This window comes from Patiria miniata, unplaced genomic scaffold (assembly GCF_015706575.1).
Source record: "Patiria miniata isolate m_02_andy unplaced genomic scaffold, ASM1570657v1 HiC_scaffold_26, whole genome shotgun sequence".
Classification (NCBI taxonomy): Eukaryota; Metazoa; Echinodermata; class Asteroidea; order Valvatida; family Asterinidae; genus Patiria; species Patiria miniata.
The window spans coordinates 9,265,543-9,281,383 of record NW_024037065.1 but is presented as its reverse complement, the minus strand read 5'-3'; the positions used below and the strand labels follow the sequence as shown (position 1 = coordinate 9,281,383).

The 15,841-nt window shown below is 38.5% G+C and overlaps 1 protein-coding gene across 1 annotated transcript in view; it reads left to right on the top strand.

Moving 5' to 3' along the window:
• Positions 1-10,586: 10,586 nt before the first annotated feature.
• Positions 10,587-15,841, top strand: part of LOC119733939 (transmembrane protein 131-like) — a 48,686-nt gene continuing 43,431 nt past the window's right edge. Inside the window, exons 1-4 of the mRNA XM_038207300.1 lie at positions 10,587-10,597; positions 11,616-11,702; positions 15,028-15,151; positions 15,720-15,833. Of these exons, the coding sequence (XP_038063228.1) occupies positions 10,587-10,597; positions 11,616-11,702; positions 15,028-15,151; positions 15,720-15,833 (336 nt within the window). The remainder of the gene's footprint in view (positions 10,598-11,615; positions 11,703-15,027; positions 15,152-15,719; positions 15,834-15,841) is intronic.

The window sequence follows — 15,841 nt, the reverse complement described above, 5'->3', positions numbered from 1 at the left end:
TCACCGCTGTTCCCAAAACACGCATTGTGTATACCGTACACTGAGAACGACACAAAAAACGTACGTATTTGTACTCCGTCGTGTCCGATGTACAATGTAAACAACCAGTGTTTGTTGTTTTTTTCTTTTCTCGGGAACGGTAAGACATTAGGTTGGTTTCCTATCAACCAGATGTTTGAAATTGGCTAAGTAAACAATCCAAAACATAACATTTTCGGGGATTTCAGGACCTAGTGCCCCTTTAATATTTGTTGTGTTTTGTTGGTAGCACATGAAATACATGTAGTCCTATAATTTGTTAAGTACGTTGTATTTCTCATTTGAGGTACTGGAGGTGCTGAGAATTGTTCATGTTGTACATACGCATACATTGTGTTTAACCCTAACCGCCCTGAATCCTCCAAAATCCTTTTTGCAAATTGGAGGAATTTGCAGGATTGAGGTTACATGGCAAAAGTGCGTTGCTGATTTTGGAGGACGCACTGTGTCAAGGTCTTGGGCCGGACCTTGGGTTGTTTATGCTCAGCCTAGCATAAATTTAGTCCTTGTTTATACTTGAAATCCTCCGCACTGCTCCAGGATGTCACTGCCTCTGCCTCAACCTATTGACAGTCATAGCCGGAGGATTTTGCAAGATTCAGGCAGTGGTCACCTCTCCACGAACCATATTCAAGAAATAATGGAGGAATTTGCAGGATTGAGGCTATATGCTATTTTTCCATGAGGCCAATTGGAGGATTTTGCAGGATTGAGGCTACATCCTAGCAAAAAGGCCTAGGGAGTTAGGGATAATGGTTTAGTTGTAAGGTGCATATTTTACATGTAAATTTTAAAATATGTTAACCCTCCGGCAAAAAAAATAAAAAAATAGTTCTGCTTCCAAAATAACATGGCATTTGAAAATAGGGTAGGTAGGTAGTGATTTGAATTTTTTTTTGTGTACGATCATAAGCAGGCATCTGCGTGCAGTCAAGGGTAAAAGGTAGAAATTGATGGTTTTGGGTGTTTTTTTTACCTCATTTTTTCCATAACAAAATTAGGGTATGGGCTGTTAGAATAGGGTAGGTAGGGAAACCCGAAGCAGAATTATTATTTTTTTTTGGCCTAACCTTACCAAATCCACCAAAATCCATCCCCCAGTTTGGGGGATTTGGGTAGAAAGGCCTAAGCAACGTGTACAAAGTCAATCGAAATCCACCAGCACCAGTGGTGAATTTCAATGGATTTGGTCCTGAAGCATTATGTGAAGCAAAGTCAGTGATGGATTTTGACGTTCATGTACATGTACGTGGTAACATACATGTAGTCTAGGGAGTTACAGGTAGGGTTAAATAGGGACGACATTTGTCAGAATTTTTCCTGATGTCAGGATTTTTGGTTGACCAGCATTTTTCATGATTTCACGATACAGACCAAAGGTGCATTTACTCATTAAAAAAAGTTATCTAGAGCCAAAGAAATGGTAATTTTTAAGGGTTGCCCTTAGGCAAATACAAACATTTACCATAGATAAGTTGCTCTGCGGCCCTTGGCAACCATCAAAACCTCTGCCGATTATTTTTCACAGTCACAGATTTTTCATTTTCACCCCAAACTCACCCCTGATTTAAAACTAAATCCTGTCACATATATTACGTACATGTTTTTATACAAGTACATCATGTGAGCATAGAAGTTCAAAAGTTTCATTTAATCTTGGATTGCTGCCATAGAAATTGACACTTGAATAAGGAAATACAATACAGATTTTCTTTCCTACTCTGAAAGCAGCACGTACTGTATTTCATGTTCCTACTCATAGTGAATTTAAGCGCTTTTTTTGTTATCCTTTTTTGTTGGGCTCCTGAGAATTGCAGGGCAGTGAAAAATAACTGAATGCATGTTGTGGTAAAAGTTCACATTTTATGCGCGTCAGACAATATTTTTTTTGTGCTGCGGTACAAAAGATTTACCGGTAGTCATGGAGGAAGTTGTGTGCACCTGGATTTGGGAAATTTGCGGGGTGGCCCCCGTATCCGGATGACTGGATCTGTTGGGGTGAGCAAGCGCAGGTTGTGAATGCGTTGGCATGGCAAAACTTGTTTTGTTGCACTTAAACTTAAAGGGAATGTACAACATTTGCTTTTGCTGCAATTTTCAGAAATAAATGGATTTGGAGGATAAGTATATTATAGCAAATATTGTTCAACTGACTTGTTTCACGTTTTGGGTTTGTAGATGCTGGAAAAACCAAGAAAACCAATCATGTTCTTGTAGTCTGGTTCCCTGACCCCACTTAAGATAAAATGGAGCAATTTACAGACTCTGGGGAATTGTTAGATCAGAGAATCAGTCTAGCAGGCTTGTAGTCTTCACTGGTGTGTAATCAATTCCAAATAAAATGCAGATGAACTGAATATGAAAAATTAGGAGCACTTTTTGAAAAAAGCCGGTTTTCTCCAACGCTGCTCGGCCGACCAGCGTTGGAAAAATACAGTTTTTCTTGAAAATATCAGCACACCAGGTGCCACAACTTTACAGGATGCTTTAGACTGTCATTCCCTAACAATCCAGAAAGATATTTCGTGATAATTTCATCATTTGGTTTTTTGATGTTTGCAAATGTTGTATCTTCCCTTTAAGGTACGGTAATATACAACATTTGCAAACTAAAAAAAAAAAATACCACCAAATTATTATTATGAAATACCTCACTTGACTGTAAGTGAATAATAGTCTCAAGCATCCCGTGAAATCATGGCAAATGTGTGGTGTCATTTCCAAAAAAAGTGGAACAATTTCCAATGATGGTCGACCGACCATCATTGGACAAAACTGCCTTTTTTATCAAACACTGCCCCCAATTTGCCAACTTTAGTCGTCCACATTTTGTTTTGCAATCGGTTACACATCGGAGGGGCAATTAAGCCAGCTAGTCTGGTTCCCTGACCTGACAATTCCCTGACGTCTGTAAAGTGCTCCGTTTTGTCTGAAGTAGGGTCAGGGAATCAGACTGCAAGAACAACAATTTCTTTCGTGGGTTTTGCTGTAAAATACCCCCAAGTCCATCCATTTCTGAAAATTACAGCAAAAGCAAATGTTGTAGTATACTACATGTACATGTACATGTTAAGAAATGCAGAGAACAAGATGTAAAAACACTTAATTCTTGCAAAAATTTCCATATAGACAGATTGCACTATTACATGAAAAAACACTCAATTCCTGCAAAAATTTCCATAGACAGATTGCACTATTACATAACCGTTTGGCATACTACCTTACACATGTACAGTAGATGATTTAGGCCAACATTAAAAAAAGTTTTGTTTCCTATTACATTGAAAAAAAAATAGGGTGGGTACTGGGTACATAAGTAAATTAGGTTTTTGGCTCAAATTTGCATAAATTATATATTTTTTGCATGCATTTGTAATTGTACCAGTGCACCTTGTGGCAAAACCAACTGGCGAACAAAGTGAAAATAAAAATTTCAAAAAAATGTTGGATGAAGTCCGCAAAACCTAGGGTGAGCGCCGGGCCATAAGTTTTTATTCTGATTTGTTTATTTTTTTTAGGAATAAAAAATTTAGGTTAGACTGCAAGATTTTGTTCCTTGAATTACACACTGAGTTAGCATTCATACCAGGGTATGTGCATTTTTCCATATTCTGCAATGTACGTGGGCGGGCTGTCACCGTGTTATGGGGAAGTTGTTTATTGTTAGGCATATTAGGACCGAGTTATGGGGACTTTCTGCTGTCCCCACAGTGTCTTCGGTCCCCATAGTACCATGAACAACTCGTGTGTAGTCCCCACATCCATGGACAAGTGTTTCTGTCTTGTATTACGCTCGAGGACAGACCCACAAAAGGATAACAAAAGATCCTTTCAGTCCTCGAACGACGGTGCTTTTGTTCGAAACTGTCCTCGATCGTACGTTTACGTGCTTAGTCTATGGGAAAGTGTTGAAGTACAGGGACAAAGGGAAACACAATAGGTTGTCCTCAGGCGTATAGTAAAACACGACTGCGTGTACATGTACATGTACAGTACATGTGCATTGTAGCCCCACATCTGTTTTTTTTCACCTAAATTTCACAATCTAAACATTCCCAAGATCTTTGGAATGCTGTCTTTTAAGGCATGTACTGTACTCATACTTTGTATGCACATTCTCTTAGCAGATAGCTACATGTAAATTAACATGTGTACAAATGAGAATCTACATTATGTACACGTGGCTGTACCACTGCAGGTATCATCTTAATGTGCTTGTTTATGTACTAATTTGTGCATAAAAATCTGCCTGCAGAATTAATGCTGGCAGCACAGAACCACCCTGGACACTCTGTACACAATACTGAAGCGATACAATGTTTCAAGCACTGCCACATAGCCATGATACTGATAGTCAGGGTTGAACCTTGCCCAGCCGTTTGTGTACAGAAAGTGTTGACACATCATTCATATTTATTGAAGTCATAATATTAACTCTTCGCACTGTGATAATCGCCCGCAGAAAAAAAATTGAATGATGACTGTTGGAAGTGGGGCAGTTGTGAGATCGATATGACTAACCATATTGAAGTGGTTTTTGTCTTTGAAAACTCTGCACTCTTTGTCACCTTATGGAGAAATAAAAATATTATTTGATTTTGAATTGTTAATAACTTGCTGGTTATTCTGTTTGTTTTTTTATTGACTCTTTTGTTGGAGTGATCATGGGGGGGGGGGAGTGATCATGTCTGGAGGGGGGGGGGGGATTCTGCGAGGTTTGGTTTTCGGCACGTGTCCAGATCTAACATTGTACATTGTGGAGTACTGTGGTCTAGTGGTTACAGTGTTCTACCATATTGCCATGGTACATGTACATGGGTTCGAACCCTGATGGGGGTATGTGGTGCTTATGTCCTTGGGCAAGACGCTTTACTACAATGACTCCAGCCAGGAGTATAATTAGGTACCTGTGAGGGTTGAGAACAGATTGCGCTGATCTCGGCTGCAGAGAAGTGGTCTCATGGCCTGATGAGCGGGGGTAATTAACTGTGAAGCATTTTGAGACCTACATGTAGCTTTGTGGAAATTGCTATAAGCGACGCACATTATTGTTACATGTAGTTATGAATCATGTGAATAGAGCTGCAAATTTGTTAGCACACAAAAAACTCATGTAGGGAAGACTTATGTATTGTAAAAATATACCATATTTAAAATTTGGCAAAATTTGGCAAATAAATTTGAGGTCTGCAATTTGGACGAAAGAAATCCAGGTAGGTCAGTTGACAGTAAACACTCTTTTTCTTTTCTTCTTTTTTGAACTATATACGCAACGCTTTGGGTGATTATCTCATTGCACATTTAGAACTACATGTATCATGCTACAAAGTACATTGATATGATATGTACACTAGAAAACTGTGATCCATGCAATTTACATGGTTGAGCCGGTCTGCGAAAGGGCGAGTTAATATTTCAAGAGAGAGGATCGCATAAAAGATGTGGAAATAAAACATTACAAGCGAAGGTTTGTCTGTGACGGAAAATTGACATCTAAATTATGCATGAAGGCACATGGGGACGTATGTACAAAATGTATACGTACAGTACCTACATGTACATGTACATGTACTGAATGAATGAGAAAAAAACGTTCTGAAAGTGAAGACAGGGCTGGTCCCAAATACATGTGTACTCGGTGAAATTATTCCCCCCTGCAGATTTTTTTTGCATTTTTGTTGTTTCACACAAGAAAAGTGTACTGTACAATGTAATTAAACATTTTAACAGGTTACAATGTAATTAAACAGAATATGGGCAATTCCACACTAATGGTCCCATAAGTGTTACATTTGAGAAGACCTTTTGAATTTTGATAAATAAAACCAGGATCTTGGTCTCTCATTTTTTTTTGCTGTAAGCATTAGAAGCTTTGAACAAATATCCTCACCTGCAAAGGATATTACTGGTTTTGTATTTTAGAAAATATGGTGGATATTGTTTTTAAAAGTGTTACCTACGTAACGAAGGACAGACATTTTAGATAAAGTCACAAAGAAAGCATAACATTTAATTTTCCCCTAATGTTGTCTGATTTACCCAAGAAGATGTACCCTGGAGGAATGCCAGTCAAAACCTAGAAAACTCAGAGTCAATGTGAAGAATTATTTGATAACATCCATAAACTTACATGTATCTAATTGGCCCATTTGTGTGGCATTGCCCATAACTTTCCTAAATTAAACAAAGTAAGTCTAAAAGACGGACAGAAAACATGAAAAAGTGTCAAAATAAACCTATTTTCCCACCTAACTGGATAATTTTTAACACCTGGATAATTTACACAAATGCTTACAATTATTGTTTATTTTGCTGGTTTCCTAATACACAGTTTTGCACTGTGAACATGGTGAATATATACGAAGCATATGAAGTGATCTTATCCTGTTAATGGATACTGCTTTCATAATTTCGGCCATTTTGTCGCGATATTGTTTATCATTTTACGCACCGTCGACCGCTCATTAAGCTTCAAGCCGAGAGAGAGAGAGAGTTATTGGCGCCTTGAAAATAGCCGTCGAGGGAAGCGCCGCGGTAGCCAATCAGACGCCACCGTGTGTCTGGACTGGTTTGCGTTTAGAGAGGGGCGGCCATTGGGGTTGCCATGGAAGCCAGAATTGGCATAGTTTCGCTTGTTCGTTATCCCCAGGGTCGTTTTGACAGGCAAATCCAAAGAGACGTGGCTCTACAGCATGTACGGTACGTGCCACGTGTAATGTTTTGACGCGTGCAGTTTAGGTTGTCATGGTTACTTCAGATACATCGGTTTATTATTTTTTTATGTAAAGATCTTTTATACAGTGAGATTTGAGCGTTGATGTGTCCTTTTTGGCAAAATATTTTTTAACATGTCTTGTACAACACATGCATACACAGATGTAAATTTGTGCTGCCTATACTATGTAAAAATTGAAAAAGGAGGAATGACTGTGTGAAACAATGCATTTGAAATGTGTGTTTGTTTACTGTATGGTCAGATGGTCTGTCTGCTGCATGCTTTCATTTGTAATGAGTGAAAGCTATTAAATAATTGTAAATTGCTAAAATATCGATTTGTTTTCGTTCATCTGTAATCCCACTCATGTACAAAAGTATGCTTCAGTCTGCTTGAAGTTGAACAAAAAGTGGTTCTTCTTGTTCATTTTTGTTAAAGTAATACAGCACCTTTGAAACATCGTACAATGTATTCATGTACATATGTATGTATGTTATTAGCATTCATGAGATATAAATGTACAATTCAAAGTTTGAATGTACATGTACCGTACCTTAAAGCCCGAGTCCATCATTTGCAGCTATCAAAAAAAGTAACTGGCGTAATTCTTGTTGAAAAACATACTGGTTGAAAGATAGTAAGGGGACTAAACTCCCTGTGAAATTAATCTTTCTGGCAAGCTATCATTTTGAAGTAATCAACGAAAGAAGGCCTTTCCAACGGTGCGTCTTAAGACGCACCGTAGGAAATTTAAATTAGTAGTTCATTTTGTTATTCGGCGCAGAACGCGCAAGCATTGGCACGACGCACAGGCGCGCGCGGTTGCTATAATTCGTCGGATCAGTGCGCGACATCGCGTATAGCTGCAATTCAAAACAATTCAAAACATGATTCAGCAACTTTTGATTTGAAATTGAGATCCTAGAATGCTGTTTTTCTCGGAATATACAGCTGAAGCTGAGCTGAAACTTCATCAGGTTAGTTGTTCAGTATCCTTCATTAGATTTTGAGCACTTTTGTTGCTTCAAACGAACAAAATGCACAAATTACAAATGATGGACTATATGTTTAATCCTCCTATGCAAAAATACATTCTGTGCCAAGTTGTCCTTGCAGTATACATTTGTACAGCAAGATACTGCACCAACTGCCATAGTGATGCCCTACATGTACTTTGATAGTATGCGTTCAAACATGTATTAATGTATGCGCTATTTGCACACATTTGCATGCACATCAGCACATGCCCATGTTCATATACGGGGTAACACCATTGATTTTATCCCCCTCCTATCATGAAGCAATTCATGTCAACACAATGAAAACAGAGCCAGTCCCCAGTCTGCAGGTAGGTACATGTACGGTAGATGCCTGCTTTCCAAACAATAAGGAATTGATTTTCTGCTTTCCCTTAAATTATTCTTTATAGTCACCGCTGCCCGGGCTCTGTCATTTAAAACCCAACACAATTAGTCAGGCTGAGAGGGGTTGTATTGCATTTGTCATGTTTGTGTTGATCCATCTTGAGTGGAATATAGGGGGAGTTTTCAATTGTCAATTTCATCATCAGTGCCTTGGTGTTCTGTGTTTTTGCGCGAGTCAGTTTTCATTAGTTTATTATTTCATATTATAATACCTGTATTACAACAAAGACACCGCAACACAAGGTTAAAGGGAAGATACAACATTTGCAAACATCAAAAAACGAAATGATCAAATTATCACGAAATACCTTACTGAATTGTTAGGGAGTGACAGTCTAAAGCATCCTGTAAAATGATCGTGGCTCCCGATGTGCTGACATTTTCAAGGAAAATTGTATTTTTCCAACGCTGGGCGGTCGACCAGCGTTGGAGAAAATTGGCTTTTTTTTTTCAAAAGCTGCTCAAAATTTAGTTATTCCGCATTTCCTTTGCATTTGATTACACACCTGTGGAGAGGTACAAGCCTGCTAGACTGATTCTCCGACCTTACAATTCCCCAAAGTCTATCAATTGCTCCGTTTCATCGTAAGTGGGCTCAGGGAACCAGACTACAAGAACATGATTGGTTTTCTTAGTTTTTCCAGCATACAAGCCTATTTGTTATAACATACTAATCCTCCAAATCCATTTATTTCTGAAAATTGCAGCAAGAGCAAATATTGTACATGTATGTACATTCCCTTTAAAGCAGGCAGAGTTTTTTCAGACTTTTTGAATCTGAGAGGAAGGCATTATCAGTGTAGAAAGAAATGCATCTTTCAGACATTTCATCCGATTTTCAGACTTTCTTTATTTAAATTGACAATCTCATCCATGGTACAGATGCATTCCCCGTGCTATTTTTGAGTGTCCCCACAAAAAAATAGATTTGTTTTTTTCAATTGCTATTTTCCTAGCATTATGAATGAGACGTCGAATGAAAAACTCCACCGACATTAAGTTTTTGGATTATTTCTTCCCCAAATTTGCATTATTGGCTGACAGACAATAATTTGGCTCTCGTAGGGCGGATTCATTTGTGCGCAAAACGAAAACCGTTTTGGAATACAGTAGTTTTTGTTTCCATTTAACACAAAATATACAAATTTGAAAATTTGGTAGGAGAAGTAAAATCATTTTTTTGAAGAGCACGGGATATGTAACTTTAGATGTATAAGGAATTTATCTGTATTCATATTTTTTGTTGGTGCACTTTGAAAATGTGTGTAAAGTGGGAATATCATCCATTGTAAGTTTACGCATTTCAATATTGTAAATATTCAGCACGTACAGTATGTTTATTTGAGATGGATTCACATACATGTAGCTGGTTCACTAACCCTAACCCTCCTCAATCCTCCAAAATCCTCCTTGTGGTTTTGGAGGATTGAGGCTAAATGGTATTTTTTTAGATAAGGATTTTGGAAGATTGAGGCTGAATGGTATTTTTTCAGATAAGGATTTTGGAGGATTGAGGCTGAATGGTATTTTTTTAGATAAGGATTTTGGAGGATTGAGGCTGAATGGTATTTTTGTAGATAAGGATTTTGGAGGATTGAGGCTGAATGGTACTTTTTTAGATAAGGATTTTGGAGGATTGAGGCTGAATGGTATTTTTTTCGATAAGGATTTTGGAGGATTGAGGCTGAATGGTATTTTTTCAGAAAAGGATTTCGGAGGATTGAGGCTGAATGGTATATTTCAGAAAAGGATTTTGGAGGATTGAGGCTGAATGGTATTGTTTTAGATAAGGATTTTGGAGGATTGAGGCTGAGTGGTATTTTTCAGAAAAGGATTTTGGAGGATTGAAGCTGAATGGTATCTGAGGCAGGACTGTCTGACAATTTTGAAGGATTGAGGGGCTGGGTACCCTTCATTTGAACATAAGTGCAACATTTTTGGATGAGGAGGATTTTGGAGGATTGAGGATGAATGCATTTTGAGGCAGGACTGTCTGAAAATTTTGAAGAATTTAGGCGCTGTTGTAAAATTTTGGAGGATTTTGGAGGATTGAGGATGGTTCCTAGCAAAAAGACCTAGGGGGTTAGGGCTAAAGTTACTTCTAACAATATTACAGGCATCAAGCAGACTTAAATTTAATTGATACCCAACCTGTTGTACCCAACCATTGTTGTGCACATGACATACTCCGCAAATTGATACAGAATGCTTACATTGTAATTAGAGTCAGAATTGTGTCTCTGTTTATACAGCGGTTCTGTGTACGCATTTTATTTAATGGCATCGTTATGCCCGAGGTACACAATAGGGCTGATTAAGTTTAATTGCAGTTGTCCTTGGATAAGTTGATCTCTCCTGAGATCCTTTGAATTATGCATGACTAATGATCTATAGAATAAAAAGTATGAATGGCTGCTTTGTACATAATGGATGTGTTCATTGTGTGCCTGAGATAAAGTGCACTTGTACATACTGTAAGCCTTACGTTACTTCTTACTCTATTTTCTACATTACAAAGTTCAATGTCATACAAAATAAGGTTTTATAGAATTGCTTTTGCTGTAAATTTCAGAAATTGGTGGATTTGGGGGTTAGACTTTTTGGCCCGAGGAACAGACTTTAACGTGCGCAGAGCCACATGAACAAATGTCTGCTATATCCTAGCATGCAAAGTTTATGCGACCCCGCACGCCAGGCAATCAGAGTTGACTTTAGAATCTGTGACGTCTTTTCAATCAGAAATGTGTTAGCTAAGGTTGTTGATTGGTCAATTTGGCTGCCGTGTTTTTATAAATCGGAGTCGACTTTAAAATCTCTGACGTCCTTTCGATCAGAAATGTGTTAGTCAAGCTGTTGATTGGTCAATTTGGCTTGCATGTTTAATTTATAAAACAACAACGGGTTGCGGAAGACCCGATAGAAGGCGCCCGCTGAGTGGTCAGAATCTCGAGGTCAAGACGCAGTGTTGTGCATCATTAATCGCCAAATCTGCACGAATATCATAGATGCTTGAATGCAATTAAGCGGCTTTTGTACTTAGACTAGTACAAACCCAGTGTGGGTGTGAACGGTTGGCTGGGACTTAGTTCCGCACAGGGTCAGCATGTGTTGATTTCACCACATGTAGGTGAGACAATAGTGTGAAAAGTCTGCCAGACTGTGGATTGTATTGATTCAATGGACCAAATTAATAATCAAAATGTGTCACGCCAATGTTGGCATATTGGTCTCCAGTGATTGCCATTTCAAGCCAACTCCTGGAGTTTCGGTGCTCCAAGAGTTAATGAATTGGACTGAGAAACTAATTTAAACACCAAAAAATCAAATTCAGATCTTGTAAAATTGTGTGCCATTTGTGTGTCTGTGTGAAGCTACCGGGGGTATAACATCTGGAAAAATGTTTGAATTGTTATATTTTTCTTGTCTCTTTGTTGCAGTTCTGTTAAAACACTGGGTCTGGGCCTTTACAAGCAATGGGACCTGGACCTGACTTTACATCCGCCAATGCTAGATTTTGGCGAACAGTAAGTAATATCCTATTTCATGCTTCAAAATCAAAATCACCTGTGGCGTTCAACATGCTGGCCTCAGGGGAGGAGGGAGGGGGGAATTTTGCATACATGTAAAAACAGTTTCATTTGTCATTGTTGCAAGTCTTGCATCATGCGTTCTGCTGCCTGACTTACAATGTATGACTTTTTCTCAGCTTTTTTTTTTCAGTTTGTTCAGTGGGACGTGCATGAGTCATGTGCACCAGTTCAGACATTTTCTTGTCCTTTGGCCCTAACTCCCTACTTAGTTTTGCTAAGTAGAAGCCCCTGCCGTCAACATCCATCACTCAGTCTGCTTCACATGATGCTTCTGGGCCGAAATCCATTGAAATCCACCACTGGTGCTGGTGGATTTTGATGGACTTGGTATACATGGCTTGTATGCCAAAATCCCTAAAAAATAGAGACGGAGGGATTTAAATGGAGTTGGTAAGGCCAGGGTTAACTACGCTGAACAAATGATCAAATTAAACACAAAAATTGTCAGAATTTAGCACTTTGCTCATTGAAATGTAAATCGTTCAAAGGATATTCAAAGGATATTCAAAGGATATTCTTGTGAACATTTATGTACATGCAGCAAATTGCGTTTATTATTACTAAATATAATTATTTATTTATTGATTTCTGGTAAAAAAAACCCAAGGATTCCCCACAAGAGCCCTAGGCACTGTAGCTCTCGCAAGCCTGAAGAAACCTGTAGAGAGAAGACAATGAGAAGAAATTACAGTTCTAGAGGTGGGAGGAAAACCTCAGAATGAATATTCTGGGGAAAACCCAAGGAATCAGGTAGGGACTGAAAACCCAACTGCATGCAGGCTGAGGCGGCATTCGAACCGGGTCACAGCGGTCGAAGGCGAGGAAAGAAGTGCTACGCCAACCCAATCCACATGCTGGCCAAAGTGGGATTCGAACCCGGGTCACAGCGGTGGAAGGCGAGGAAAGTACTGCTACGCCAACCTGGCTCCCCCTTTATTGATCAGAAAACTGTATGCATGTACATGTTTATATACACACAATGTACACCCATTTCATTCCAAATAAAAACATGAATATGTCTGAGATTCAGTTTTTGTTTTGTTGATTGCCAGTCATCCGTAAAGTGACCCAGACATGTTATGTACATGTACGTGCATGTATACATCATGTTCAAAGATTGGGCCTGGCCTTCCAAAGCCTGCCAAAATGTTTATTGTCTGGCGAACTTCTTTTTTTCAATGATGACTCAAAAATTTATTTAATACGTAAATTGAAATCACAAAGCAGAGGTTGTTATTGAATGCTTACTTGACTTCATTTTGCTTGTTATTGCAAAGTGGTTTGCAGTCGAGGCCCTGATACCAATATTAAATTGTTTTGTTAACTTTCCTTTATTTAATGCGATCAGATGCAAGTTGGCATCCTAGATTTTCTATGTTGTATGGCTGACATTTTTGAGGATTTCAAAAATATCCAAGAAAGGAGCTCTTAAAGGGAATGTACATCATTGGCTTTTGCTGTAATTTTCAGAAATGAACTATTTGAGGGGTTACTATAATAGATCAGATATTGTTACACTGACATGTTTGAAGTTTTGTGTTAGAAAAAAATGAAGAAAAACCAAGAAAAATACAAATGGTGGAGTAGTCTGGTTCCCTGACTCCACTAAAGATAAAATGGATCAATTTATAGATGCCGGAAAATTGTAAGGTAAGGGAACCAGTCTAGCTGGCCTGCACCCGTTCATTAACATGCAACCAATAGCAAAAAAAATGGGGAAAAATGGTTAATTTGAAGCAGTAATTGAAAAATAGTTCGGTTTTTCCAACGGTGGTCGGCCGACCACCATTGGAAATTTATACAAAAATACCATTTTCTTGAAAATGACTTCACACCAGGTGCCATAATTTTACAGGCTGCTTTAGACTGTCATTTACCAACATCATAGTAAGGTATTTTGAAAAAACTTGGTAGTTTTATTTTCGATGTTTGCAAATGTATATTCCCTTTAAAAGAAGACCAAGAAAGTAACGTTGGTCCCACAGCCAGAAATGTTATCAATAGATCTTATTCGCGTGGAAACCATTTCGATCGTGCTCCCTGATTCCAACATTAAACTGTTGAATGGGAGGGTGCCAGACTATTTTTTGATTGGAGTGCGTTCTAAGCCTCACGTTCAATTTTGTTTTTAATGTGGCTTAAAACATTAATTTGATCACAAATTTTCAATTATTCATCAGAGCAGACTGGTATTAATTTGTAATGAGCTTTTATTTCATTGCTTTCGTTTCTACTTGCAAGCTCCAAAAATGAAGCCAGTTTACCGTACCTCTCTTTCAATTTAATATGGCTGACTCGTGATGCAGAATGGCTTTTAAATGTCATTTTATGCCTCTTGGCTACACAATGAGCAGGTGTATTCATTGACGCTGTGGGTCCGTCCTATACGATAACACTGCCTGCTCACAAGTGACATTCAGTCAGTCAGTTAAAGATATAGTCCATCATTTGTAATTTGTGCATTTTGTTCGTTTGAAGCAACAAAAGTGTTCAAAATCTAATGAAGGATACTGAACAACTAACCTGATGAAGCTTTAGCTCAGCTTCAGCTGTACATGTATATTCCGAGAAAAACAGCATTCTAGGATCTCAATTTCAAATCAAAAGTTGCTGACTCATGTTTTGAATTGGGCCTGAATTCAGCGTCCGAGACACGTTCTCACTGAGCCCATTGCAGCTACGCGATGTCGCGCACTGATCCGACGAATTATAGCAACCGCGCGCGCCTGTGCATCGTGCCAATGCTGCGCCGAATAACAAAACAAACTACTAATTTAAATTTTCCTACGGTGCATCTTAAGACGCACTGTTGGAAAGGCCTTCTTTCGTTGATTACTTCAAAATGATAGCTTGCCAGAAAGATTAATTTCTCAGGAAGTTTAGTCCACTTACTATCTTTCAACCAAGTATGTTTTTCAACAATAATACGCCAGTTACTTTTTCGGATGGCTGCAAATGATGGACTATAGCTTTAATAGTCAGTCTGTCAGTGAGATACATGTTCACATGCAGTGAAATCTCCATAAAGTCAAACCTCAAGGGAACAGGTTCAAAATTTGACTTAAGCAGAGTTTTGAGTTAAGCAGGGTTGTATATCATTGTTGTACTACTGAAGGCAATGGATTTTTGTTTGACTTAACATTTGTTTCGAGTAAATCAGAGTTTGACTTATCGAGGTTTCACTGTACTGGGTAAAATCCCAAATTAACTGTATATTTTTTCCTTTTGACACGTTATTGTGTTATTTTTTTTCTTTCAGTGCGATTGGTATGCCTGAAATAGCAACGGTGCGAGTTTTCAATCCACACCCAGAAAACACATTGCGGATGCTCTCTATTTCGGGGAGCACGCCGCATTTCCATTGTTCGTTCTTTCAAGACAAGGTAAATACAATACTCTCACAACCTGTGAGCTTGTACGTGTTCTACATAACCCCCGAGGACAGACACACAAAGGGAGAACAACAGATCCTTTCAGTCCTCGGGAGTTGGGTCTTTTGTTGGAAACGGTCCTCTGTAGTAAGTTTGTGTGCTTAGTCTATGGGAGAGTATTATATTACAGGGACAAAGGGAAACACAAATCATTGTCCTCTGGAGTATAGTAAAACAAGAGTGTATGTGCCCAGATGTACAATGTATGCAGTGTTCAAGGTTACGTTCCCCACGCTTTTCTTTATCAAGTTTCATACCGAAAAATAAATTCCATTTCTAAATTGCTCTTTTTCTAGCAATTGATACAAAAGTAATTCAGTTTTGAATGAGACACCGACCAAAATAAATCGGACTATGTTTAAAGTATTGCTTTATACTTTCAAATTATTGCCTTCCAAAAAAAATTAAAAATTGCCCCATTTCTAAATGTTGTTGTTGTTCATTAATTTAAATTTAACCCCCCCTTTTTTTTTACCCCAAATGCAACGATCTCATTTTGTTATTCATTGGTTCCCCGCAGGTTGTTCCACCAGGAGGCAATACAACATTTGAAATTGTTTTCCTGCCCCGGGTACCAGGCAATGCTGAAAATACAATATTTATTCACACCAGCGCGGGGACCTGTCCATATCAGGTGAGTGC